We start from the raw sequence: 25,988 nt of genomic DNA, 5'->3' as shown, positions 1-25,988 counted from the left end.
TTTTTTATTAAATAAGAACTATTTTCAGATCATCTTTGTCCTTCGTTAACATTAGAAAATATTAATTACTTCTTGAAAAATAGTTAAAATCGTTGTTGAAATAAAATATCACGAAATTTTAATGATCTCTGTTGCGTCAATTTAGAAAGATATTCATTGCGGATTAGGAAAGATTCTGTGGCGAGCACTCGTAGGCCAACCCTCCACTTCTTGTTCACCCACCTGTTTCTAACAACACGGAAAATACACACGGGGACGTCCTCCCTCCCCCCTTTCTCTTTCCTCGACTACAATCATTGCCGCCTCAAGCACAAGCTACAAGCACTGACATCCGATACCACTGGCCATCACTTCAGGCATACGCATGGAAAGCCTCACTTTTTCGCAAAAATCTAGTTCATCTGCAAAACTCACTGATGGCGATATTTGTCCGGCGGGATCTCCACGCGATCACGAACAATTGGTTTTAGAGAAAAAAAAATCTAGACTGATTTATGAAGAATATGAAGGAATGAAACTTGTTACAGAAAGTTTATGGTCCATATGGAATCATTTATTAGCATAAAAATGAGAAAAAAGCCGAACTATTAATAAAATAGACCTTAATTTCACGTATCCTTACTTATTCGAGTTTTTGACGCCATCTATTGGCACTTTAGGCAACTATAAGATTAGTGGACAGAATCGAGTAAGTTTCAGAACACGTGAGCATTGAAAATTTTTTTAATGATATTTACAAAATATTTCAATTGCAATGCGTCTACATTGTTTCTATGGTTCAGAGAAAAAAAATCTCGAATCTCTGTGTTTAGATGATTTTTCATGAATGTGTTCAAGAGAAATATTTCATATTTGACAAAAAGTACTTTTTAATATCATTTTGTGACAAATGTAGGTAACTCAGCAGCAATTTACTTCATGCACATGTTTTTTTACACATTCATCTGATATAGTAAAAAGTTTCATTGCAATCCGGCGATTAGATTTTTTTTGTCGCTGTTCCCAAAGAGTCAAGTTTAGCATATTTTTCTACCGGAACAGCCTTAACGGACCCTTCACAAAAATCCGATCAACCAAAACGGACCTTTCACAAAAATCCGATCAACCAAAACGGACCCTTCACAAAATTCTGGTAAACAAAAACGGATCTTTTACAAATTGTTTATTGAAAGAGCAAATCTCAAATTAAAATAATACAGCATATTTAAAGTTAAATTAGAGGAATCAACTTGTACAAAATCAGCTAATTTTGTAAAAGGAAAAAAAAAAATCGCCACTCTTGTGATGCTCCTGCAAGCCATAAATAATTACTACCGCCAAATAAATATAATGCCTGTTGTTGGTTTCTTTGAAAGAAATTAACAGCTGAACGTCAGTTTGGTTTATAATTTTGCTTGTTTGTTTTATGCAGCGGTATTGTTGTAAACTTCTTTGGAAAAGCGTCAACATTCTCTGAATAGGCGTAGTAAGCACTTTTCTCTAGTAAGCACTTTTCTCCCAACTCATGATTTAATCATCAATAATATACAGCGAAATGAATTAAGAACTACAAAGGATAGTATGGGTGGGGCGGATGTGATCGCTTCAGATAGGGTTACAAAATTTAAACTTATCGCCACTTAGTGTCTGGTGGTGCAATGTTAAACTGTTATTTTGGGAGAAAGTTATATGGGTTTGGTATTTTGCGATACTAAAAAGGATAATTAACTTTAAATAAACTGTTATTTACCGTTATTTTTTTCGATAGATGTCTACATTTTGAAAAACGCAATCTTTTTACATCCGATATGAGAATTATATTTTATTCTTTTTTTCAAGCTAACTTCGCTTTATTAGGATGCAAATAAATGAAAAGCCTCTTTATTTTTGTAACAAAGCTTATTTCAAGTTTTTAAAGGGAATTCCATTTTCTTTTATGAGTCAATAATTAAAATGCTGAATCGATGGTTTATTTTTTATTTTATTTATTTATTTTTGCTTCAACTGTGTCCAGATATTAATGTTATGTTTATCATAGGACTCTAAAATGCAATTCAAAAGTAATTTTATCAAAAATATTTATTTTACAAGCAGTTTTTATACTTTTGATTCCTTCACTTTGAAGATTGCAATCTCTTTGCGTCTGCTGTGGAAATCTGATTTTTAGAATTTTCGATGTTTAGTATGCTTAGTTAAGAGGTAAACAAATTAAATATTTTTTTATTTTTGTGAAAATCACGGAGTTTATATGGTTTGAACGAAACTCTGTGCTCTTAAACAGTGTCTTGGGTTAAAAAGTTAAATGCTGAACCCCTGCCTAATTTTTTTTCTTACTATTTTAAATACTATACAAAAAACATTTCTAGTATAATTTAACATGATGTAGAATGGTAGATAAATATTGATACTTGAGGGGTGCCCATCTCCCAGGGAGCGATGCCTCCCCCCTCTCTTCAAATACTAAAAAAACACTCAAGAATGATATTCTCAACAGAAAAGAGAGAAAACACTCAACTTTAAGTGTCAATGATGCAGTTTCCACCATCTCAAGAGTCTAAACTTTCGTTTTTACAAGAAATTTTTTTTTTAATTATTTGATTTTTCACAAAAATAATTGATTTTTCACAAAATTATTTTATTTTTCACAAAAAACGGACCCTGTGAAAAATCCTGGACAGACCCCTGATAGGTCGCTGGAGTATAACCGGCCCTTCTATTTTAGTTCGGGAAAGTCAACCTCAACAGTACCTATTCCGCATACCACGGACTGGAACCACCGGGAAGTAACATTTTCATTTATTCTTTATAACGTCCAAGGACTATGATTTTGTCTTAACAACCTTAATTAGATGCAATCAAAGCTTCAATTATATTCTCTTCAGTTGTTTGCTAGCCAAGAGGCGGCATTTGTACATAATGTAAATAAAAGAAGAATTATTTTAAATAAGATGTTCTCTGTATCAGTTTCAACGTTACCTAAATTGAAGGGACAAGCATTGTCCATATATATATATATATAATTAGAATTCAATCTTTTTATTAATTTACTAAGATTAAGTAAACATTCTTTATTTTAGCATTGAAGGAATTGGTTCATTCTGAAAAAATTGTTTTAGCAAACATTTAAAGTCTTAAGTTTTGCAATCCCAACATTTGTTTTTTATTTATTTTTTACCTTATAAATTAGAAGTAACATGGAGAGACATAACTAAAATATTTAAGTACATTATTTATATTATATTGTCACTATTTCTTGATTAACACTATAATGCTACTTTATTTGCAATTAGGTTTTTGCCGTTTTTTCCATTTTTGCCGTTTTTTTCCATTTTTGCCATGGTTTTTTCCACTGTCCCGGCAAAAATACCTTTTTGCCGGCAAAAAACCCAACCCTGGCCGAAACTCTTACAACCCTGACCTGAACAGAATACGAATGATCAAAATTGGGATGAACAAGGTAATGTGGGTAATACGCAAAGAAAATCCTTAAATAAGTCGACTTTGACAAAACTTTTGTAGTGAAATTACATAGAACAAATATAACCGAAATATAAAGTGAGTGTTTCGCATACTTTTAGTAATTCTTATTTATCATAATTCTGTGTAACATAATTTAAAAAAACAAACAAATCTTAATTTAATCTAAATGAACAAGGGCCCGAAAAATTGAAGAGAGATTTTACAGCAGCTGACAAAAAAATTTAAAAAATGAATAAATAGATAAATAAGTTTAATGACAGTTAAGTATGAATATACGTAAGCATAATAACATTTTATGATAATTGCTTTTGCATTCTATTTTCAGGTGTTATTTTGAGAGATTCACATGGTGTTGCTCAAGTTAGGTGGGTCACTGGCAACAAGATTTTACGTATTTTGAAGGCTAAAGGATTCGCCCCTGACCTTCCTGAAGATCTCTATCACCTTATCAAAAAAGCAGTTGCAGTAAGGAAACATTTAGAAAGAAACAGGAAAGACAAAGACTCCAAATTTCGTCTTATTCTCATTGAAAGCAGAATTCACAGACTTGCCAGGTATTTCAAGGCCAAAAGAGTGCTCCCACCCAATTGGAAATAGTAAGTATTCCTCAAGCTCTCTTACCGTTCGAATGACATAGTATGATAAGCAGACATATGTTTAGTGGTGTATCCACATCAAAGATCTAGGGAGCCCTCCCCCTTGGAAAAATCCTGGATATGCCACTGCTTATGTTGTCTATGCCATTTGATTGTTCTAGTATTTCAGTTTTTAAGATATTTTCTAGTTTTGGATTCTGCCCATTTTCTCTTAATATTGTAGTTTGTGAGGTTGTTAATATTTCACTATAAAATTGTATTTAGTTGCCAAAATACGTGTAGCATTTCTGTAAGCTTCTGTATCCCCCCCCCCCAATGTTATACTCATCAATATTTCTCTTTGTACTTAAAATTCATAGATTACAGGTAAAGGAACTGACACTCAATTAAAAGCTCTTAGTTTTTTTAATCATCCAGTGTTAAATTAAATGCTGAAATAGGTTGATGTATTAGAAATTATTATAGCTTCCGTCAAAACTTCTCAATATTATAAATAATTTTCATTCTTGATTGATTTCCTTGTGCCTTTAAAAAATGGTTTTTAGCACTTCAATTTTCATAATTTATAAAAAAAAAAAATTGTGCTGGGAAGGGGAGTGGGGGTTGTTCATGCCCAGCATCAAGGATATGTATCACTGAAAGTTGCATGCAGTGCAGTGTTTGATCCGTTTGTTCCACTCTTTTTAAAGTTAAAAATTGTTCAACTTAGGCAGCTACGTTAAGTTTGCTCATTTTGTGGATATTAGGTTGTAGAAGAGGTTGTTTCCTCTCTCCTTAATTGTTTTCAGCATGTATGGCAAATGAATTTTCCTTTTTGTGTACCAAAAAATAAATAGTATTTCTTAATGTTATAGATGTTGAAGGAATTCTGTTACCGCTAAGAAATGAAGTGTTAATGCAGTTGCTTTTTAGTTTGTTCAAAAACTTATCTTAACACGTAAATTTATCACCTTAAATTTTTGCTTTTTGACTCTGCTATCCTTGATATTACATTTCAACTTCTATTTTGGGCCTATTTGCTTTGTATTTTTAACAAATTGAATGTTATACTAAAGCTTTTTTCCCCCCTTGTGAAATGTTTGCTAAGCAGGGTTCCTGTTTAACTGTATTTGTTGTTTCATTACTTATATTATATTTAAAAGTTTTGGATCTTGGTCAAAATGTTCCTATTTTTAATAAATACAATGTTATTTTTTTCCCTGTCCTGAGTTAATATATTTAATTGAAAAAGAAATAAAACCTTTTTGGCCTAAGTATTTTAGTGACTCATTGAAATGAACCTCTTACATTTTTAAATAATGCATCCATCTTAATTGGATGGATATTTTCAGATGACCAGAAGTATATTTTAAACATGTTCTTCAATTTTTAAAAAATAATGGTATTTTGAAAATTTTGTATTAGGATTAGGATTTGCTATTTAATTAATAAGCAAAAAGCTAATAATAATCTTATTTCTTTTTCAGTGAATCTTCTACTGCTTCTGCCATGGTTGCATAAATGTAATGTATAAATAAAGTTTTGGCAAGAAATGGCTTTTTTTATTGCACAATAATCTGTTTTGTTATAATTTATGACCTTCTAAAAATACAAAAGCAGAAAGACATTTGATATAAATTCAGAGTTGATTGTATGTGCTAAATTTATAAATGAATAGCAGTAAAAAAATTGTTGAAAGTCCCAAAGTGGAAGATGTTAAGGTTATTGTTATTAAAAAGTCTTCTTTACAGCCAACAGGAACAGTAAAATCTTGGTTGCTAACCTGGAAAATAATTTTGAAATCATTACTTTCTCAGTATTAAAGTCTTATTAAATCGATGATTGAAAGCAAGTAGTTAGCACTTAGTCATCAAAGTATTAAGTTTTATTTCTTAGGAAGCTTGAACGGGGAATAACATTTTTTTTTCTTTACTTAATGCAGTATTTTATATTCTTACTCTTTTCAATGCCAATCAAAGTAGTCTCCAAATTTACCGAAGCATTAGAAAAAAATTGTGGGATAAGAACATTTTTGGTAGGTCACATTGACCTTATATTGGGGGTGTCCCTGCTTTCCCAGCATTTCGAATCAATTAACGAGGTTAAAAAAGGAACGATTGTAGACCAGTTTAGTGATGCAAGGTGTACAAAGGTTATTTGCAATGCATCGCCCAGCCTTGGTACAGGTAGTTTAGTGAATGAGGTTGCAGCATTCACATAAGAGTTTTACTAATACACATTTCCAAAAGTTTGCAAGTGCAGTATTGAATAATATTGATGTATCAGTTCAGGTTACAGAGCTTTTTTTTTTAAGGTGTAATGAAAAATAAATTGATGGTGTAACGAAAATAATTTTCATCCCAATGAAATACAAACAACCTGCATACATAGTTGAAAAATAATTACATAAATAATTACATAAAAATACTTCTAATTCTAAAAAGATTTATATAGGTCTTACTTGAATTGTTTCTACTACATTCCAGGAATGTTCTAGTGCATTAGTGCTGCATTTGTCGGTCTCATTATCTATGGATTTAAATACATGTTAAAAGTATTTTTAAAAACTTGGACATTCACTAGATGTATCAACAATACATACTCATGCAGTAAATTTTAGAACCATTAAAACAAGAAGTTTTGTCCAGAATTAAAGGAGCCTACTTTCTTGTATAGTATACCAATATTGTTTTCCCTAGTATCTGATCTATATTCTCTTAACTAGCTAAGCAAATGGTATGCAAATTATGTCAAAAGTACCTTTCTAATATCTAAAGCTAATTTCTAAAAACAGTTTCTATTTTTGTTTTAGTGATGATGCTTTAAGCGAGAGTACAAACAACAATTCCTCAACACAATGGTGTCACTTATAAAACATCTAAACACTATTTTGTTAACCCTTAATAAGATCACATGGGAAGTATACTTCTCACTAACTTCATTATTTTTTAAATGTTGACAGGAAGTCGTTTTACCACCAATGTATAGATTTTCAACTTAATTTCTGGATTTTCAAGTCATAAATGGAAAGGAAGGCCTGGAGGAAAAAAGAACATAACTTCCTGATTAACTAAAGCTGGCAACCATATGCCAACTTAATAAAAACATAAAAGTGGTTGCTTGTGCTGTACTAAAAGCACATGAGAAGAGAACAAGATGTGTTAAAATAACTGGCAAATGTCCCTCTATATGTTGATCTTAGTTTTTTAAAATTTCATGGAAAGTAATACAGTAGAGTCTTTATAATCCAAGTTGGGGCTCACATCACCTCGGATTTCTGAAAACTAAAAGGAAGTACAACAGAGTCTTTAAAGTTCAAGGTTCTGCTTAATCCAAGGTGCTTCATTTATATTTTAAAATAAATTTTTTAGTAGCTAAGAAATTGATTTTCATTAAAATCTGAAAATAAAACCATTTTTCAACTGTAAAACCTATTAATACATACAGCGAATAATAAAAGTACTTTGAGAGGTTTGTTAATGACACTTCCGAAGTGGCACAAAATATTCATCGAAGATATGGATTAAGCATTTAAGAGATGCCTTGAAGATAACTTAATACATGACATTTATTTTCCACAAAGAACGTGTTTTCATCCCTTTTGGAATATCCGATTACATTAATAAAAAAAAAGAGGTGTACAACTTGATGCCACATGTGTTGCTTACACGAAATTTTTAAATCTACTACTACTAGTAGTTTTTGTATGATCCAAGGTGCATATATATACGAACACAAACGTCAAGACAAAACTTGTCAAAGTAGCACAGTCAAACTGCATATTTTGGTTATCTACAAATTCACACACATAAAAGCATATGAACAACATGAAAAACTAAAGTCAAAATTAATTAAGACATAATTGAAATGGAAATTTATGTTGAAGTTAGTGTGATAAATGTTTTGTGATGATAATTGCAAGGAAGTAAAAGGTGCTCCTCCTCATGTCATCCAGTAGTTTAAACTTAATCTGGAAGAATTTTCCGGATAAAAAAAATCCAAGGAGAGGTGAGCCGGAATTATCGAAACTCTTTTGTTTTAGGAAAAATTTACCACTCAAATTTTGGTATAAATTTCCCTTCCAGAAACATCTTAACAAATTTTGACTTTACATTTTTAGTGCCTGTACATATGTGTGAAAATTTGTAGGCAATTAAAAACATGAATTTTGACTGTCCCCCAAATCCATTTTGAGAAGCTTTCCATGACGTCTTATCCACGTGTATAGTTCTTATGTATCTTGGTAAACACGAATCAAGTTTAAATTTCGTAAATGCAACTCATGTGGCATCAAGTTGTGTACTTTTTTTTTGCAATCGAATCTTTCAAAAGGAATGTAAACTCACTCTGTGGCAAATCAATCAATGTCATGCATTGAGTTATTATCTCCGCATCTCTCATTACATATCTTGTGCTCGATGAATTTTTCATACCACTTAGGGTTGAACCAATTAATTTTTTTGAAACCAATTTTATTCAATGTACTTTTATTATCTTTTTACTTGTTGCATAGGATGTAGTGAAAAAGTTTTAGTGCAATAAAAAGTTTGTTTTCTGATTTTAACGAAAATCAAGTGTTTTAGCTTCTAAAAATTGTTATGAAATAGAAACATTTTGAGAAAATAAATGTAAATTCAAGTCCACAAAAGATCTGTTAAATTATATCTGGGAATATAAAAGTGCTATTTCCTGAGCAGACACTGGGGTCTGGAAGGATAAGTCATATGAGGCAGTGAGAAGCAAAGGGATGTTAGTGACAAAATTAAAAATAAATAGTAGAAAAAGCAGTGGAACCTCTCCTCTGTACAGGAGTATAAGTAGAGACTCAAGAGATAGTATAAGTAGCCCAGGTAGGTTCTTCTGCACTTAGAAAAAAAACTTCAATGAAAGCCTACCTAGGACTTAATCTTTAAACGCATTTTACTCAAAACATGAAAATGTCCTCCGCTGCCTCAAACGTAATGTAATGCAAAACAAAAAAATGAGCTTATTTCCCAGCGGGTGATGGGAAACAAACTTCCAACGAAACAAGCTTTTTTTTTTTTTTAATCAATAACAAATTCGGTAATAAGCTAAATGAAATTCCTTTTTATAAATCGGTCCCAAATCCCAAAGATGCATTCCTGGGGGGAAAAAACGGCCCTATAAAGGGTTAAAAATTGGACCATTGAACAAAAGACAACCGCTTGTAGCAGCACGTGACAATTCATATATTTCATTAAAAAGTAATGATTTTAAAGGGTAATGACAAAGTTTTTTACTTAACATACCACACATAAGTTTGTAACTTGTTAAGCAGAAAGAATTTGTTCATTAATGTATTAAAGTATTATTTTAAATTGCATATATGAGGCATCATGTGCGAGACTAAATGACTGTTTTCCCTGGAATAGCCCATTGTTTTTAATTGCCTATTAAATACACTAGTGGAAATCAAATTAATGTATCAATTACAGATTTACTGATATATTTACTAGTTATTTGGATAAAAAGAGCTTAGTTACATAAACTTAAGACTTACCATTAAAAATGAATTTGAGTAGTGGCATGTTCATTTCAATAGGGATGTTATCTCCAAACTTTTTGCAGTAATGTGGCTCTTGATACCTACTGTGAATTGGTAGGAAAATCTGGTGGAAGTTACTCACAGAAGTGCTGCATAATTCTATACCAAATGGCTGGGCAAAATATTTGGGTGCTTCTGCATTAATAAACTTCAATGGAACTTGAATCTTAAAAAAGATTTCAAAATTATTTTTTTATTAATAAGTAAGTTAAACAATAGTCAAAGAAACCAGTTCAAATGACTAATACAAAAAGCATTTTATGTCTTTTCAATGCATTTAAATCATTTAAAAAGGGTATACAGCTGAAAAAACAGTTTTTTTTAAATTTGATTCAATCAAATAAATTAACAGTGAAATCTTGTTAATTCAAACATACTGATACAAATTACTGTTAGATGAAGTAGAATTAGTTTGAATCCTTGTCCTATTGTTTGCCGTTTATTGTGTCCCAGACAACGCCCTCTTAAATACTAAATGCCTAATGCATTTGCCTCAAAAAGTGTACTTCTGTCAAATGCCCGCGCTGACTTCTAGTACACCTTTCAATGTTAGCTGGTGTTAATGCAAGGATGACATCACTATGATGGTGGATCCAAACAATTCAAATCAAACTGTTAATAGGTCAACTTAAATTTTGAAATTAACCGATTTTGTTCTTCGCTATTACTTTCTAATATCCTCCGATAGGTGGCAGTGGCAGGTGTACCAAAATTGACTTATCTTTGTTTCCTCAATTCGAGATCACTTTTGCTCTATGTTAAAAGTGAGAAAGCAACAGGCATTTAGTATTAAGGGGGCATTGGATCCAAATTAGACTAATTACAGCTAAGACCTCATTTTAAAGGTCTCTTTGAATTCATTTTAACAAGATTTAACTCTATTATTGGAGAATATACAAATATCATACAGATTTACTTTACTACTTAATTTCAAATTTGAGAACATATTTTCAATCAGTACTGAAATGTGTAAAAAATTAATACCAGCAATGTAATATTTTTTCCAACTTCTAATTTTCTACTGTTGATTAAAAAAATTTTTAACACATACTACCACCAATCAAAAAAAGGGGATGAATATCATTTATGTGTTAGAAGCTGGAAGAACTTCTATGTTTTGACACTTTTACATTAAAAAAAATTAAATTTTAAGTATTTTCCATAGTTTTTTTTTTTTTTTTTTATCATCTTTCTAAGCTTTGGGTTACTGAAACTGAATTCAAAACATTTAAAAAATATTTTGAAATATAATACTGTAGACGTAAAACTGCTAGTTCATTTAGACTAACATTTTTAAAAAATTAAATAGAACCTGTTTTCACAGTTTTAATTCTATTCACTTCCTTAATATATCACCTGCAGTAGATGCATCCTTAGTAATGCATAAAATTTCTCGGGCTTATGTTGGAAGATAAAAATGAACCTACTGAAATACATTCTAAATCATAAATTTGTATAAATTTCTTTTAATGGACTGTTAAAGAAATCCAATCAGAACATAAAGTGTAATAATGTAGAAAAAATTCAATCTAAAAAAAAGATAAATCTTTTAAACATTACATCTAGTTTTAGGCATGCATATAATAAGCATTTGTATAATTATTATGTTTGAAAAAGAAAAAGCCATACTTTAACTTTACTTTCATTCATTTCATTTAAAATTTCAAACGGATCAACGTAAAGGTCTTTTGGAAACATTTCTTTAATCAGTACGGCTGTTGCATTGTTTATTTCTTGTAATATAACATCATATACTAAAATTCTACAAAAGAAAACAACAAATGTAACAATAAATTAAATTTCACTTAACTAAGTTTTAAATTAATGCATCATGTATAATGATAGTACATTTAATAGTAAAGTTTCTCATAGAGAAAATTTTATGTACAGAATCTGTAGTCCACAAATAAATAATCTAATCTCACCTGACATAATAAAATCTATACTGTCTGAAGCATTTTGCATCTTATTCTCTTACTATTTGCTTTTTTTAGTCATTGTCTTGTTCCTTAACTTGGTGAGAAGTTTCACTTAACAATTACTTCTTTATTGTCTTAATACAAAAAATCTCACTACAGTAAATACTAATACCACAAAATGTCCATTTCAACAAAATAAATGTCGAGTCCCATTGTAACTGCCATAACAACACTTGAATTCAATTAAAACAAACGTAGTTCTTTGAAGTTTGTTATACTAACAGGATTTAACTATTTTGATTTAATTCAGGGAAAAAACTGCTTAAAAATAGGCTTGCCAGACGTCCCGCTTTGCCTGGGACAGTCCCGGTTTTCGAACAAAATCCTGGTGTTCCGGCCAGTTTACTTCACATCCGGAAAAAGATAAATTTGATCATGACCAAAAAAGTTGAAAAATAGTTAACTGTGAATGATTATTTAGGGTAATTATTTTATCATATGTATCATTGACTTTAAAATTAATACCGGATTAGCTTCCAAAAATTTTTGCAATAACATTAAAACCAAAATAGGCTCTAAAAATGTACTATAAAATGAGAAGTTTATCTAAATATTGTTCAGTTTTTTGATTCCTCAAAAATTTTTTTTCTAACTGAAACAAATTGTAAATACTGACATCTCGGAAATAAAATGTTCAAATTTTATCTATTTATGTCATTTTTTAATTACCTTATTACCCCTGGTTAAGGTTCATAATTAGTAAGCATTTATTCATTACATTGAGAATAAATTGCCCTGTAAAACACTCCAAAAACGCCAGGGTTGTGTACTCCTTGGAATACTAGTGAAGCGGGGGAGGAGGCATTCCGGTGTCCGGGTTGAACAATTCAGAAATCTGGCAAGCCTACTTAAAAACAAATGCCACTTTTAATCACAATTCTTTATACTATTATGGTTTTATTACAATTTAATTAATCTATAATTAGATTAAAAATGTTGAAGTAAGATAAATCGACATAGAACATATTACAGATCAACTGTTTCTGCATTTGTATTTATTTTTAAGCTCTTTATTGGTAAAAACATAGTAAAAAATGTACTTGTTTTTGACATTTTATTCATTATAATTTACCCTACAGATGTACAGCTTATGGCTCATTAACTCTAGCCCGAAGTATTCTTACAGGGTGGCGACAGATCAGGGAAAAGTCAGGGAACTTTATTAATCAGGGAATTTTGAAAAAATTACAAAAAATCAGGGAGAATTAATTTTATGAAGGAAAAAAAATTTTTTTTTTTTGCTTTACAAAATTAAGTACTTTAATTCCCTACGCATTTTCCGCCAATTATCTGTTCAAAAAAAAAAAAAAAATTAATGAGGAGCGATTATACACTGCCGCATATTTGTGCATCGTTTTTCCTCAACGTCACAGTATTGAATCTTACTTATTAACCACAAGATGAACTTCCTAAGATTGCTTCTGTGTCTGCTAGGCTGTTTATTTTACCTAGCTTGAAATTTCCTTTTACGCTTTCAATGCTACGTTAAATAAACAACCATACAGGCAAAGAGGAAGCCTTCATTAATGCCTGAGCTCCTTTACCTTTATTCCATTCTCTCGAAGTATTTAGCGTACTGTAATCACGATTTCAAGAAGAAATCTTTGGTTTTTGAATTAATAGTATAAACGCTTAAAAGTTATTACTTCTTCGTGTTTTTAATTTAATTGCTAAAATTAAACTTTCTATTAAAAAAACTTGCCGTTTTTTTGCCGTTATACTATTTGTTGTCACCGCAGATTATGAAGGTTTTCTTTTGTTCAGACTCGAGTGATTCTTTAATTTTATAACCGAGTTGTATTCTTCTTTTATATATTTTGAAATTAACTAATTTGCTTTTTTTCTTTTTTTCCCCCTGCATTTCAAAGTTGTTTGTTACAAAAGCAATCTAAGATTTTTTTCCGTTACATCCTGAAATCATTTGAAATAGAGTTAACTTGTGTACTTAAGTAAATATCTTTATTTTTTTATTGTTAAAATGGTGTATTCATTCATTGAAACCTATGTTCTTGATTAGAGAAAAGCTCCCTATGAATGGATGTCAAATGGTTTCATCTGTTTTGCATAAATATGTCAATTAGTTATATATGAATAACTACATTATTTCTATTCTTTCACTTTTACTTGTTATTCTAGCAACAATTAGTATACTGTTTGAAAACTTAGTTCAAAATAATTTCAATTACCTTTTAGTTCAATCACAAATACACATATGTTTTGAACAGTGCTTTTAATAGTTTCTTAAAATTCTTATGCTAAGTGGTTTCTGGAAGTAAAGTATTTTTTTATTTTTTTTTTTATTTTTTAATTTTCTATAATCTTTCCATTGTAGAAAAATTTAATATACTGTTTTGTAGAGTTTTTTTCCCCCAAAAAATTGACTTGATATGTTTTTTTAGCCATTTTGTTAAAAAAGCAGCATTTTTTAAAAATATATCTTTAGTTCAACAACTTTACACAACTTAAAAGTTAAAACGTTTAAAATACTGCATTTTGTACAAACATTCAATGGATTTCAAGTAGAGCAAAGAAAGAAAACTATTATCATTGGTAACGTAAAAATCAGGGAAATTTGGTGAACTTAATCAGGGAAATCAGGGAAAAGTCAGGGAACTTTTTTTCACAATTCCTGTCGCCACCCTGTCTTAGGAAGTTTAATTTTTTTATAAATTCAGGGAAAGTATCCCTTAAGCAAAATATTAAGTTAATTTAGTTAAGATAGAACGTGGTAAAGTAGGGGTAGGTGTAAACTTTACCCCCCCCCCCCTCCTTGAGCTTTTCCACATATACCATGCAGCCAAGGTAAGGAAGCGTAACTATTAATTGAAGTATCATTGCATTACATGATATAAATGCTGTTTAAAACAAGAAGTTCTGTCTAGAACTAAATGAGTCGACTTTCCCATATAAGTAAAACCTGTAAAGTTGACCACCCTTGTAAGTTGACCGCTATTTTCAGGCACAGAATTAGATCTTATCATATAATTCAGCCTCTATAAGTTGACCATCTGCTTAAGTTGACCACTAAAGTAGAGCACCACAAGTGGTCAACTTACACAGGTTTCACTGTACCAATATTGACTTTCTAGTATCTGATCAGTATTCTCAAAATTAGCTTAAATCATAAATTATTTCAAACATATTTTTTAAATATTTTAAGCTGATTTCGAGAAATAAAATATACCTAGCTTATCTAAAGAATTAGATACGTAAAAAAAAAAAAATAAATAAAAGAACAAATAAAATAGCAGCACCTATTAAACAAAGCAGCTAAATACATTTTTTCCATCAAAAAAACAATCTTCAACCGCTTTCAAAAAGGAAAAAAAAAAGAATTCAAATTAAAAGCTCATTAAATAAATACATCATATCAAAAAAAAAAAAAAAATCCCTTGTTGCCAAAAAGATTTTTAAGAATGAATTGATGTACTTTCAAAAATAAATAAAAACAATAAAATGCCAAGTTAAAGAAATAATTTTCATTCTCAAAAAAAAAAAAAAAAAATCGTCTGTGCATATCTTTATAAACATAAAGCGCCAAAAACTGAATACACAAATTAAAACTTCAGCTTGAAAATAAAATCAAAACACATTAAAAACAATTATTTCACAGTAAAAACCATGGCTGCGGAGTCAGAGTCTGAGTAAATCTAATTTTGGGGCAAAAGAGTTAGATTCGAGAGCCGAAAGTTTTAAATTCAAAGGCTCGGAGTTGGAATCAGTCATTTTCCCAAAAAGTCCGCAAGTCTGCCAATATTTGCAGAGTCGGAGTCAGACGTATTATTTGATACAGGAGTCGGAGTCAGAGTCGAATTTCCAAGAGTCGGAGTTAGTCATTTTTCCTTCGTGCATAAATTTTTGCCTAAATTATGAAGTCAGATTCAAAGTCGGGGAATCGGAGTCCGAGTAATTTTCGGGTACAAGAATCAGAGTTGGAGTCAGGAGCACCAAAATTGTCGGAGTCGGGAGTAGGTCGTCAAGAGCTATTTCCAACAAAGTTTGTTTGAAGTAAATCCACTTTTAAGTTCGGAATCTATATTGACTTTCAGTTTCCCCGTAGGTGCTAATGTTAAGAGATTTGAACTGTTCAAAATTGAACAAAAAAATATTCTAATCAAAAAATGAATTGTGGGAATGAGATGTCTTCGCCGAGATCTTTCTAACAAAAAAAAAATTGTTCGAATCAGAATATTCATTCAAAAGTTATTAGGGGAGGACAGACAGACATTTTCCCCCATCTCAATACCCTACTTTCCAATTTTTAATTTTTCAATATTTATCTAACCATTTTATTTATTTTTGACTTTTTTTTTTTGTTTTTCGGAATATTTTTAAGATGCATTAAGCCTTCTTTCATGCTTTTTTCTTCTTTCTCTGACTTACTGGGAAAGTAGGCTAAAAAGAGATTATTTTCTGCATCCGACAACTTTTTTAGAAACCGTTATTTATATTACAGGCTACTAAAGAAACTATTTTTAGAGCGGTACTTAGTGGCAGCCCTGAATAAAAGTTTCAAAATCGTATTTTACATTACAGGCTAATGAAGAAACTATTTTTAGAGCGGTACTCAGTGGCGGCAACCCTGAATGAAAGTTTCAAAATCTTAGTCATTAAAAAATATCAGGTCACATTCCATGAAACCATACCTGTGAAATCCCGAAGATAGAAAATACCTTTCAACATCCGCAGAAAAAAGTTTTTCTGCGGCGGTAAAACACAAACTAGGAAGTAGTAAAAATAGGCAGTACAAAAAAACAGACATTGTGTTTACAAGTCAAGATGCTAATAATAATAGCTCGGTCACTGTCTGACACAAATCTTAGAAATGTGACATTTTATTTTTACAAACTTGATTAAAAAAATTTCACACTATAAACAAAAACGTATACTTTAAGAATCATGTTTGTGTTTGAATCAAATCGTAGCAGACGCTTTGTGGACGATCCACAACATTTCACTTCAGTTTAAATTTATGTAATGGGATACTTTCACGCCGAGAAGAAGAACACCGCGGATACGGCTCCTTATGCAAAACAAACGCACATGGTAATGTTAAAGGTATTGGGAGCGTGGCGTTAGCTGTCGAAATCAGGATTTTTCGTAAAGAAAAATGCTAACAAGCGGTTGTGCGTGTAGATGGACGAATAATGATGATAAAGAAGAATGCAAGGAGCAGGAAATATCCCTCAAAATCCTTCCACATTCAACTACAGAGCTAAAAAAATAAATCGGTTGTCAATGTCAAATCACGATATTCAAGGTTGTCACAACGGCCATGTATGACCACAAGGATTTTATCTGACTAAAAAAGAGTACTGAAAACTGATGCTGTGTCAACTTTTTCTTTCTTTTTGTGCAAGCCATCTTGTAAGAAGGAGGAATACAAATTTTATGCCTCGAGCTGCTGAAGCATAGTAAGTTATTTCGTCATTAATTTCCACTTTATAGTCGTTACGTTTACATCAGTTTTGCCCATGTAAAGTTGAATGATATGTATAATACTTCTTGAATTTTCATTTATTCCCGTTAAAAAAAATCAAATAATGGAATTTTTATAAACAAATCATTCATTTTTTTCAGTTATTTTTTTTTTAGCTTTGAGTATCAAAAAATGTTGTAAACTTGTCTCACTATTAGTACAAAAAAAAAACTATACCACCAAGTGCAAAAAAACTATAAATTATTTTCTCTTGTTGAATACAAAGGTTTATTCTACTAGTCCTGCAATTACCTGAATTTATTCTTATTTCCTTCATCCCCGAACATTAGTTCTCAGGTTAAATAAATTTTCAACATTCATATACAGCTCATGCATTCCATTGATTCAGGTATATTAATTGTAAATTCATGTGATATTTGTCAAGTAATATAGATACTGTACAAAGTTTTAATGATTAAAACTAGTCTTTGGAGCTGTGCCATATTTATATCTTTTAAATCTTAGTAATTTCCTGCTGAAGAGATGAAGAACACTTATCATTCTATATTTATCATTGGATGATTAAACATATTTTCTATACTGTATACATATTATGTGATTCGCCAAATCTCGTACCATAAATTGAATGCCAAGCAGTGCACCTTCAATGCAAAATTACTTTTCTGAGTACCTACAGGTCTGCTTTACTGTTATACTATGTTCGGTGTGAGGGCCCAACGAGAATACAAACATTTTTGACAAAGCTGTTGAAGTGAAATTAAGAAGTGCATTTCAAACCAATGTACATTACAGTAGTCTCGTTAATCAAATTTAAAAATTTCTTTAAAAATCCTGTTTTTTCATAGATATAATTTTAAGTTATGAAAGTAAAAATATAACTCTGAGTGCAAGAAAGATTCCATTTATATTTTGATCTATTAATGAAGCATTTTCATGACCGTGCTTCATTGAAATGTCACTTGTGTTTGAAACAGAAGATAAGTAGACTAATTCTTTGTTAGGAAATACAGTCAACTCTCGATAACTCGAAGTCCCATGGGCTAAAACGTTCGAGTTATTGGTACTTCGAGTTATGGGGAATTTTCACAACAGTCTCAAAAGTTTGGCATCCGATGAAAACTTCGAGATAAAGGAATATTCGAGTTATTGAGATTTGACTGTAATGTGGAAAATTATTCATATGTTTTAAATGTCTTGTAAACAATTCTAATTTTTGTAACAAAACATAGTTTTTTTTTTCCATCCCGATGCAAAATTATTATGCCTCTTTAAGGATCTCTTTCGCTTTTTATACGTAGTATCCTGATTTTTGATTCTCCAGCATTACGAACGGGACATTTTTTCCGAAAATCGCTCATTTGTTGTTCATTAATATTCTTGCATTTTCAACAATTGCTTATTTGTGTTTTTTTTTTTTTTTTTTTGAGCAATAACGATTGCTAATTGTTTTCATTTGACCGTCCTTGGCGTTGTGGTTCCTTTTTCAGCTTGGACCTGGAGCCTCTGCAGGCGTGGCTCTTCTGGTCCTAACCACTGTCCTCTAAAATCAGCTCGGCGGTGGTGTTCATGTCCCACTTACACACACGCTCATACACTCACACACGCTTTTACACACATACGCACGCGCCTTCATGCATACACACAGGTCTACGCACACACACAAGCCGACACATGCACAAACGCACGCCTACATACACAAAACTTTAAACACGTAACCGCCCAGGCCCAGGAGAAGGGGCTGGCTTGGAGGGACAGGAGCTGTCTCTAGAAACGATAACTCCAATGAGTAGGGTCCTGTCGCAACTCATGATTGCGAAAAACATAATTTGGATTCAAAATTTCATAATTCAAATTAATTTTTCTTTTTTTTTGTCAAATGTTGAATTTTGATAACTTTTCTACAATTTTATTCATTTCTTTTATTTAAAATATTAGGCAAAAGGACAAAGTGTGCTAACTCAATGAAGGCTTGCATCCATGAATATTTTTGAGAACCAGTCGATTCAAGTAAATATTTTTCTTTTGGACATTTAAGTATCACACTAGAGGTATTACTTTTAATATCTTTTCTGTTTATAAATGATTTTTTATTTTTCAAAGTAAATAAAATATTTGTGTAATGTCCTTACATAAAATTATTGATTTTCCAAACACAATTTTGTATTTTTTAGTTTCCTGCTGCATTTTCAGATGGACGAACATTTATAAATGGAGAAATGTTCCAATTCTTACACCTTCATTGGATACATACCTGGTATAAAATTTTCCCATTAGTTAGAACTATCTAACAACTCTTGTAAATGATTATTACACCATCAATTCTTAATGACATTTTAAAAATAGTAGCAAATAGCTTTTCTTTTCTGTGATGGAAATATACCTCCTGGGGAACCCGCCTTGCTTCTGCAAAAAGGGGTAATGCGCTTATTGCATCATACCTCCAAAGTGGCATCCACACTAGAGTGCTTTTGATCTTAGGTCATGTTCAGAAGCTGTTTTATGATGCTCCAGTCTGGATGCCACTTTAAGGTAGTGTGGAAATTGATGCAGAACTTTATTTTTCTTAAAAAACCTTTCATACTCAAATGAGAAGGATTTGCATGCAACTTATATTTCTAGGTTATCACAGTTGAAGTGGCTAACATCCCATCAGATTCATTGGCATAACGAAAAATTTTGCACACAAGAAGGCTGATTTTCATAAAAACAATGGATTTTTTTTGAAAATAAAATTATTTTATTTGAATGTGTCATTGTTATTTTTTATACAAACTGTTGAACATTCAAAATTGGTTTTAAGACTAATGAGTAATATGTATTTTAAGCGTCAAAAAGTTTTCCTCCCAAACAATAGGCAGTCTGATTAGTAGTAAGTAGTGGATATAGTATGGATAAGAGGGTAATTTTTATCAATTTACTATTAAAGAAGCAAAGTTTACCAGGGTAAAGTAAAATAAAATATTACAACACACACACACAATAATCTATATATACGCAACAATGGCTTGATGTGTCCATATGGTAAAACTATACTTTGTATAATCCATGATTTGCTGTGTAGTGAGATATTTCATACTTAGAACATGCCACTACGTTGTTCTCCATGGCGGGGTAAAATATTGAAAGTCCATATATACTTTTCAGTAACTTAACCGCCCTATAGCCAGGGTTAAGGCGGAAATACATGAAATACACCGCCAGCTCAGTCAATTCCAGCCGAGGACTGCAGTTTTGTGCTTATTAGCACTCATCAGCCCGGCATAAGAAGTGAGTGAGATGGAGGTGGAAAACCTCTTAAGGAAGCCTAAAGTGCCAAACAAACTGGTAGCTAATGTAGAATCAGCACCGATGACCAGACGAGTGACCGAACCATTGCTTCGGTCACTCGTCTGCTAGCTAGTTTCACAGCTAGTGAAACAAAATGTAAACAATAATATACAGTGAATTTCCATATATCACATCTATTTAAACTTTTGGTCAACTTATCAAAAAATTCACGTCTTACAAATGAAAACAATCAATATAAACTGATAAAATTCTCTATTAGAATCCTATAATATGCTATGAATCAAGTGAAAGCATTTAGTAGAGGAAAAAAAATCCTTAATGGTATCTTGAGAAGTTTCTTCAAAGAAATGTCGGGTTCAAAGCTATGCAAAATATCACCGAAAGGCAAAGTTGTCAGATTTTGTCCACCCTGGGAAAAACCGCCCTATCCACCTTTTTTCAGTACATTAAAATTTTCAAATCGAAAACGCTGAGCTTAATAATAATAAATAAAATGTGTAATATGTGTAAATGATGAATCTGTAACGTAGCAGTTAAATTTTAAATGCAATTAAAAATTAAATCATGATACAAAAAATCATGAATTTTGGGTCCAGTATCAAAAGTCATAAAATGAATTAAAAAGTTGGTGTTGAGAAAGAAAAATTATAGTGTGGCTCTGATAAATGCAAGCTTGACCTTGACTACTTCTTTTTGGGAACTTCAATGAAAAAGGGACGTGTAATTGCTGCACGGATTTGGGTTGGAATACTTTTGAGAAACTTCTACAAAAGCAACCCAACTCAATTTGGTGCCAATTATTACCCTTCCTTGATATCCCAAAAGAATATAAACATTATCAAGGTCAAGCTTAAACTTATCAGTCACAATATACATTGAAATGAAACCAGTACTTAGTATGACATTAATGTAAATTTAAAGTTAAGCTCTTTTGTTCCGGTTCAAATTTAATGCATTTTATATGTTTTCACTTTTGGTTCAATATCTGAAGCAAACTTAATTAATCATAACTTCTTGTGGTATCAGCCTAGGCTGTTTTAAAGTGAATATGGATTTAAATGGAAAAAATAAATTCATTAAATGCAAACAAATATTTTTATTAAACAATACAATGATACAGACATGTACTATTTTTACATTTGATTGCCTTATGATTCATAAAAACTAATGTAATACTAGTTTTCAATAAACAGATTTTTATTTTCCAATACTCATGCTATGAGAAATAATCCTTTCTTTTTCTTGTAATAAGCAATAATATATGAGTTTTAAAATTAAAGTTGGTGGTATTATAAGATTTAAGAAAAATATAAAAGCAACAAAATATAACACTGCAACATACAGAAAAATCTATCATGCAGTAGCCATTTCGGAAGGTTAAGTCATTATTGGATGGTGAAATTGTAGACTATAAGTAGGATTGCCAGAAGTCCTGGTTTGACCATGACAGTCTCGGTCTTCAAACAAAATCTCGGTGTCCTGGCTGGTTTACTTCACGTAGCGGAAAAAGATAAATTTGATTACAGATGACCGAAAAAGTCCAAAAACTCATTTCTGTACCTCAGAGCCAGACTGACACGAGTCTATAAATTGCGATTTTCTGCATTGTATGTATAATCCTAGTCCATATCGAGTCATGCAAACGTAATTCTAAAAAAAAAAAAAACAATCAACTGTAATTATTTACCAGTGTTAAAAGAGGGCACCCCTTATCCTTTGAATGATCCAGACAAATGTTCCTTTTTTTTCCTATAAAGTAGCGATTGTGGACATAAGTTAGTCTTGCTCTGAGGTAAAGTTGACCTGTAAAATTAATATTGGATTAGCTTGTGAGGAATTTTTACAGCGAGATTAAAAACAAAAAAGACTTTCTAAAACAGTCCTGGCCAATGCAAAGAATGCGTAAGTATCGTTCAAATTTTTATTTCTCATTCAAAGCTTTCCTTCCTACTAAAGTAACTTAAAAATATTAACGTGTAGGAAATAAAATATTTAAATGTATCTGATTGCATCATGTATTATTTATTACCCCTGATTTATCATTAAAATTAGTTACAATTTATTCATGGCATTGAGCACGGGTGCCCACAGAGCGGGATTATGGCGCAAATTGCACTATCAAAATTTTTGGAGGGGATTTTTTAATTTTTCTATTGAAATTTATTTATTGATTCATTTTTGATTCAATTTATTTATTTTATTTTATTTTGTTTATATTTCATTTCATTTATTTATTTAGTTTGTATGTGTATGTGTGTTTTCATTGGCATATCACAGAACTTTTCTAATAAAATAATGATGATAATAATGATTAAAAATAAATAAATAAACAACTAAAAAAAATGTTAAAAAATTAATTTAACATATTTTTAAAAAATAAAACATAAAAAAGAGAGCTAGAAAATAAAAAAAGGGGGGAAAGAGGGTTGAGAAAATTTGGGGGGGGGGGGGGAATGTGACCAGATTTTTCAAGTTAAATATCAGGACACATGATGGGGGGAGGGGGGGTTGAGTAGCTTTTTTTTCCCACAGGCTTAATATTTTACGTAACAGAAAAATGCCAAGAAATAACTCAAATGTACCAATAAAGAACTAAAGTTGAAAATAATTTAATAGTATTGATGTAAAGAATATTGCATCACACAACAAATTTATTAATCAAAATTATTATTTTCATTTGTACTTGCAGCGTATTAAACATTAAAGAATAACATTTTACATGGCGTTCTTACGTTTACTGACAGCAAAAAATCGAAAAAAGCGTTTAAAAAATCTAGATTGTATGTTATATTTCTTGTGTGACAGAATTTAAACAAAAAAAGCAGGACTTTTTCGACAAAGTGAGACACTTTGGCGGGACATTCCCGCTTAGACAAAAAGCAGGACGTCTGGTCACATGGGGGGGGGGGCAATTCTCAATGCCAACCCCTGGCATTGAGAATGAACCACCCTCTAAAACTCTTTAAAAAAACAGGGGTGGGCAATGTCATTCTATTTAATTTCTGTTCACACACACACACATCAGAGGATTGTTCATTCAACTCGTTCATTTGAACTACTTCGTACATTTGAAAAAATTGCAGATGATCTCTGCACAACATACTCACTTAGACTCAAAAGGTTTCATAAGATCAGTAATATTCTTAAAGAAAAAATAACTAAAATTATTTTAAAGTAATAAAAAATGCCTATGAAAAATTGATCAAAAATTTTTATTCAAATTTAGATGTATATAGCAATTATAGTTTTTTTTTTTTTTTTTGTAAGTCTTTTCTCAGTTGCCGAAACGAAAAAGTAACAACAAATGTATTGGTAGCTCAGCCGGAGTACCGAAGAACTTAATTTAAAAAAAAAGGTACTCACCTAAATATTAGAGAATTTCAAAATTATTCCACAGTACCGATGAGAACAGAAGAAAAAAAGACAACACTTTTTTAAATGGGGGACTAATTAGACAATCTTTATTAAAAATCCCTGGATATTGAATGTAAAATAAGCGACTTCAAAATCGCCAAGCAAGTTAAAAATAAATTAAAATCAATATAGAATGTAGCTGATAGGAATGTTATAGAAGATAAAATGATCACCAGAAAAGTGATAAAAATTATTTTTAGAAATAACTTTGGTGACAGAAAGCGTGAGAAGGATTTCAGCAGGTGCTTGGGACAAGAAGTGGAATGTCCAAACATTTTGCTAGTAGCCCAAACCAGTTACACAAAACATTGCTTAATGTAAATTTAACTACATTGGAAAATAGAAAATTAACTGCAATGGTTAAAGAAAAATGATGAATAACGCAGAAAGTAAAAAGGTTCGAAAAGAAGATATTGTACTGCATTGAGAAAAAGGAAATTTGAAATTGATTGCCCATTAAAAAATTGAAGATGAAAGTATTTTTTTAAAAATACGATTTTATCACAAGTGCATCAATAAAATTTTCCAAATGCTCACCGTTCAAAGGAATGGTTGTTCATTTTTTAGTTAACGAACGGATCTTTCATTTTAAGGGTTCGTTCTTTTTGACTCGTTTGTTCATGAACGACAAATCCCTACCCTTTTGAATACTTGCTACGCTGAAGGGTGGGGGGAGTTTTTCGATGTTCCGTTTGAACAGTACAAAAATCTGGCTCGCCTAAACATAACCCACGTTAAATTCAAGAAAACTGAGGGTTCTCGCAACAGATTGAAAATTGCTTAGCAAAAAACAGTCTGCGGGATAATGATAATGATGTGCTATCATCATTCACTGCAGTTTGAATTTTTCGACTGTCAAGAAATAAAGTCCTTGTAACATTGGCGTAGCCAGAAAAAAATTGAAAGGGATGTCGCTCCATGTCAGAGGGGAAAGGGTGAAGTTTGTTTCAGTTGTTTTGTATGGTCATAAAAGAAACATTTCTGCTTTTCCGAGGGATGGATAATCACCAAATGTCACTGTAATGTGACTGCCTAATGTCATTCATTACACTCCAGTTACAGAACAGAAAAATTGGTTGACTTTGAAAGACAAAACCAGCAGAGAAAAATAGGCAACTTGTTTATTAGTTGTCCATTAAATCATAAAATCAAAATTCTGACTCTTTAATGCTTAGAATATCGTCAATAAAAAAGACACTGTACATAGAGTAAATAAGAAACCTCATGCACTATTTACTTCTATATATCGATCTAGAACTCTAAAAAAAAAAAAAACATTGTATTGGTTAGGAACAAAAAATCAACTATTAATTTTTGATCACCTGCAGTTCTTTTTTATTTTATAAGGATGTTTGCTTAGTTAAACACTTAATATCATTTCATGATTCTTCTGTAATGTATTAAAAAATAAATAAAATACGGTGCAGAATCTCAGGAAAAATAACTTTTCATTATTTCGTAGTTCACTTACATGCTGGTTCGAAACAAACTTTTCTTTACAAACTTCCAAGCCTTTCATTGGTTTTGCAAATCATATTCATTTGGTAGGCATCGAAAAAATTTTGCTGAAGTTTTCAGAATGATCATGTATTTCTATTGTTCTAAAATCTTTTAAATATTACGGCGAGACTAATAAAATGCTAGTTTTACCCAATTTTTCACTGGTGATGACAAGTAGCTGAAGCTGGGTGGTCAGCAATGGCTTCCAAAACAAAGCAGCAAAAGCTGCATAGATCACGTGTCCTATGCTAAAGTCACGTGTCTTATGCAAAACAAACCTGCTGTGACGTCACGTGAAAGTATCCCATAGTCCTTACTGATTTAGGTGTAGGAAAGGAGTAACAGAGTGATATGTTTTTGTGAAGATACTTCCTTTTTTGCTTAGGAATCTAATTTAAAGTATCCAAATTGTATGTATAATAAAATACACAGAATTTTCATTAAATATCTTTCTTCACTGTAACCATTTCTTAATCATCACCGCACCGCATTCAAGATCAAAACAAATCACTTCATCGAGTAAAATCAATCTTTTAAAAGATTGCGTCAAGGAAAGTTATACTGTCAAATCTGTACAGAATTAATTTCTCATTTGACAGCTAAAGAAATCTAATTCTATCATATATCAGGAGCCATGGCTGAGATGGCAAGTGCACGTGTAAAAGAGGCAATTAATTCAATGCTTGAAGAAATCGACAGTTCTTGTATGAGAAAAATGCAGGTATGGCGATCGGAGCACAAAATTTTATATTAATCTTTTTTTCTTT

At 31.2% G+C, this 25,988-nt stretch overlaps 2 protein-coding genes across 3 annotated transcripts in view; one reads left to right on the top strand and one right to left on the bottom strand.

The window, feature by feature from the left end:
- The window catches only part of LOC129234019 (40S ribosomal protein S13), a 33,751-nt gene extending 28,164 nt beyond the window's left edge, over positions 1 to 5,587 (top strand). The window contains exons 4-5 of the mRNA XM_054867924.1: positions 3,785 to 4,055; positions 5,522 to 5,587. Coding sequence (XP_054723899.1) covers positions 3,785 to 4,055; positions 5,522 to 5,555 — 305 coding nt within the window. The 3' untranslated portion in view covers positions 5,556 to 5,587. The remainder of the gene's footprint in view (positions 1 to 3,784; positions 4,056 to 5,521) is intronic.
- Positions 5,588 to 5,673: 86 nt separating this feature from the next.
- On the bottom strand, positions 5,674 to 16,503 carry LOC129234018 (phosphatidylinositol-glycan biosynthesis class X protein-like). 2 transcript variants are annotated; one of them, XM_054867922.1, is made up of 5 exons: positions 16,226 to 16,503; positions 11,230 to 11,362; positions 9,556 to 9,766; positions 6,496 to 6,563; positions 5,674 to 5,817 (listed from the first exon to the last, which is right to left on the bottom strand). In XM_054867922.1, the coding sequence occupies exons 1-5, from the start codon at positions 16,339 to 16,341 to the stop codon at positions 5,674 to 5,676; spliced, it is 672 nt and encodes a 223-aa protein (XP_054723897.1). In that variant the 5' UTR covers positions 16,342 to 16,503. The 2 variants fall into 2 exon arrangements, with proteins under 2 accessions (XP_054723897.1, XP_054723898.1); XM_054867923.1 differs by lacking the exon at positions 6,496 to 6,563 and having other exon boundaries at positions 5,687 to 5,817.
- Positions 16,504 to 25,988: the final 9,485 nt, after the last annotated feature.

The sequence above is a fragment of the Uloborus diversus genome, unplaced genomic scaffold (genome assembly GCF_026930045.1).
Source record: "Uloborus diversus isolate 005 unplaced genomic scaffold, Udiv.v.3.1 scaffold_912, whole genome shotgun sequence".
NCBI lineage: Eukaryota > Metazoa > Arthropoda > Arachnida > Araneae > Uloboridae > Uloborus > Uloborus diversus.
This window is presented reverse-complemented; position numbering and strand designations above follow the sequence as displayed.

Excerpts from the sequence above, each read along its gene's own strand:
- LOC129234018 (XM_054867922.1), bottom strand. The coding sequence starts at position 16,341 with ATGTCTGTTTTTTTGTACTGCCTATTTTTACTACTTCCTAGTTTGTGT. Across the intron at positions 9,767-11,229 it reads TGAATGAAAGTAAAGTTAAA|ATTCAAGTTCCATTGAAGTT; the intron begins GTATGGCTTTTT and ends ATCTTTTTTAAG. Across the intron at positions 5,818-6,495 it reads ATGTAGTAGAAACAATTCAA|GTTAGCAACCAAGATTTTAC; the intron begins GTAAGACCTATA and ends ATTATTTTCCAG.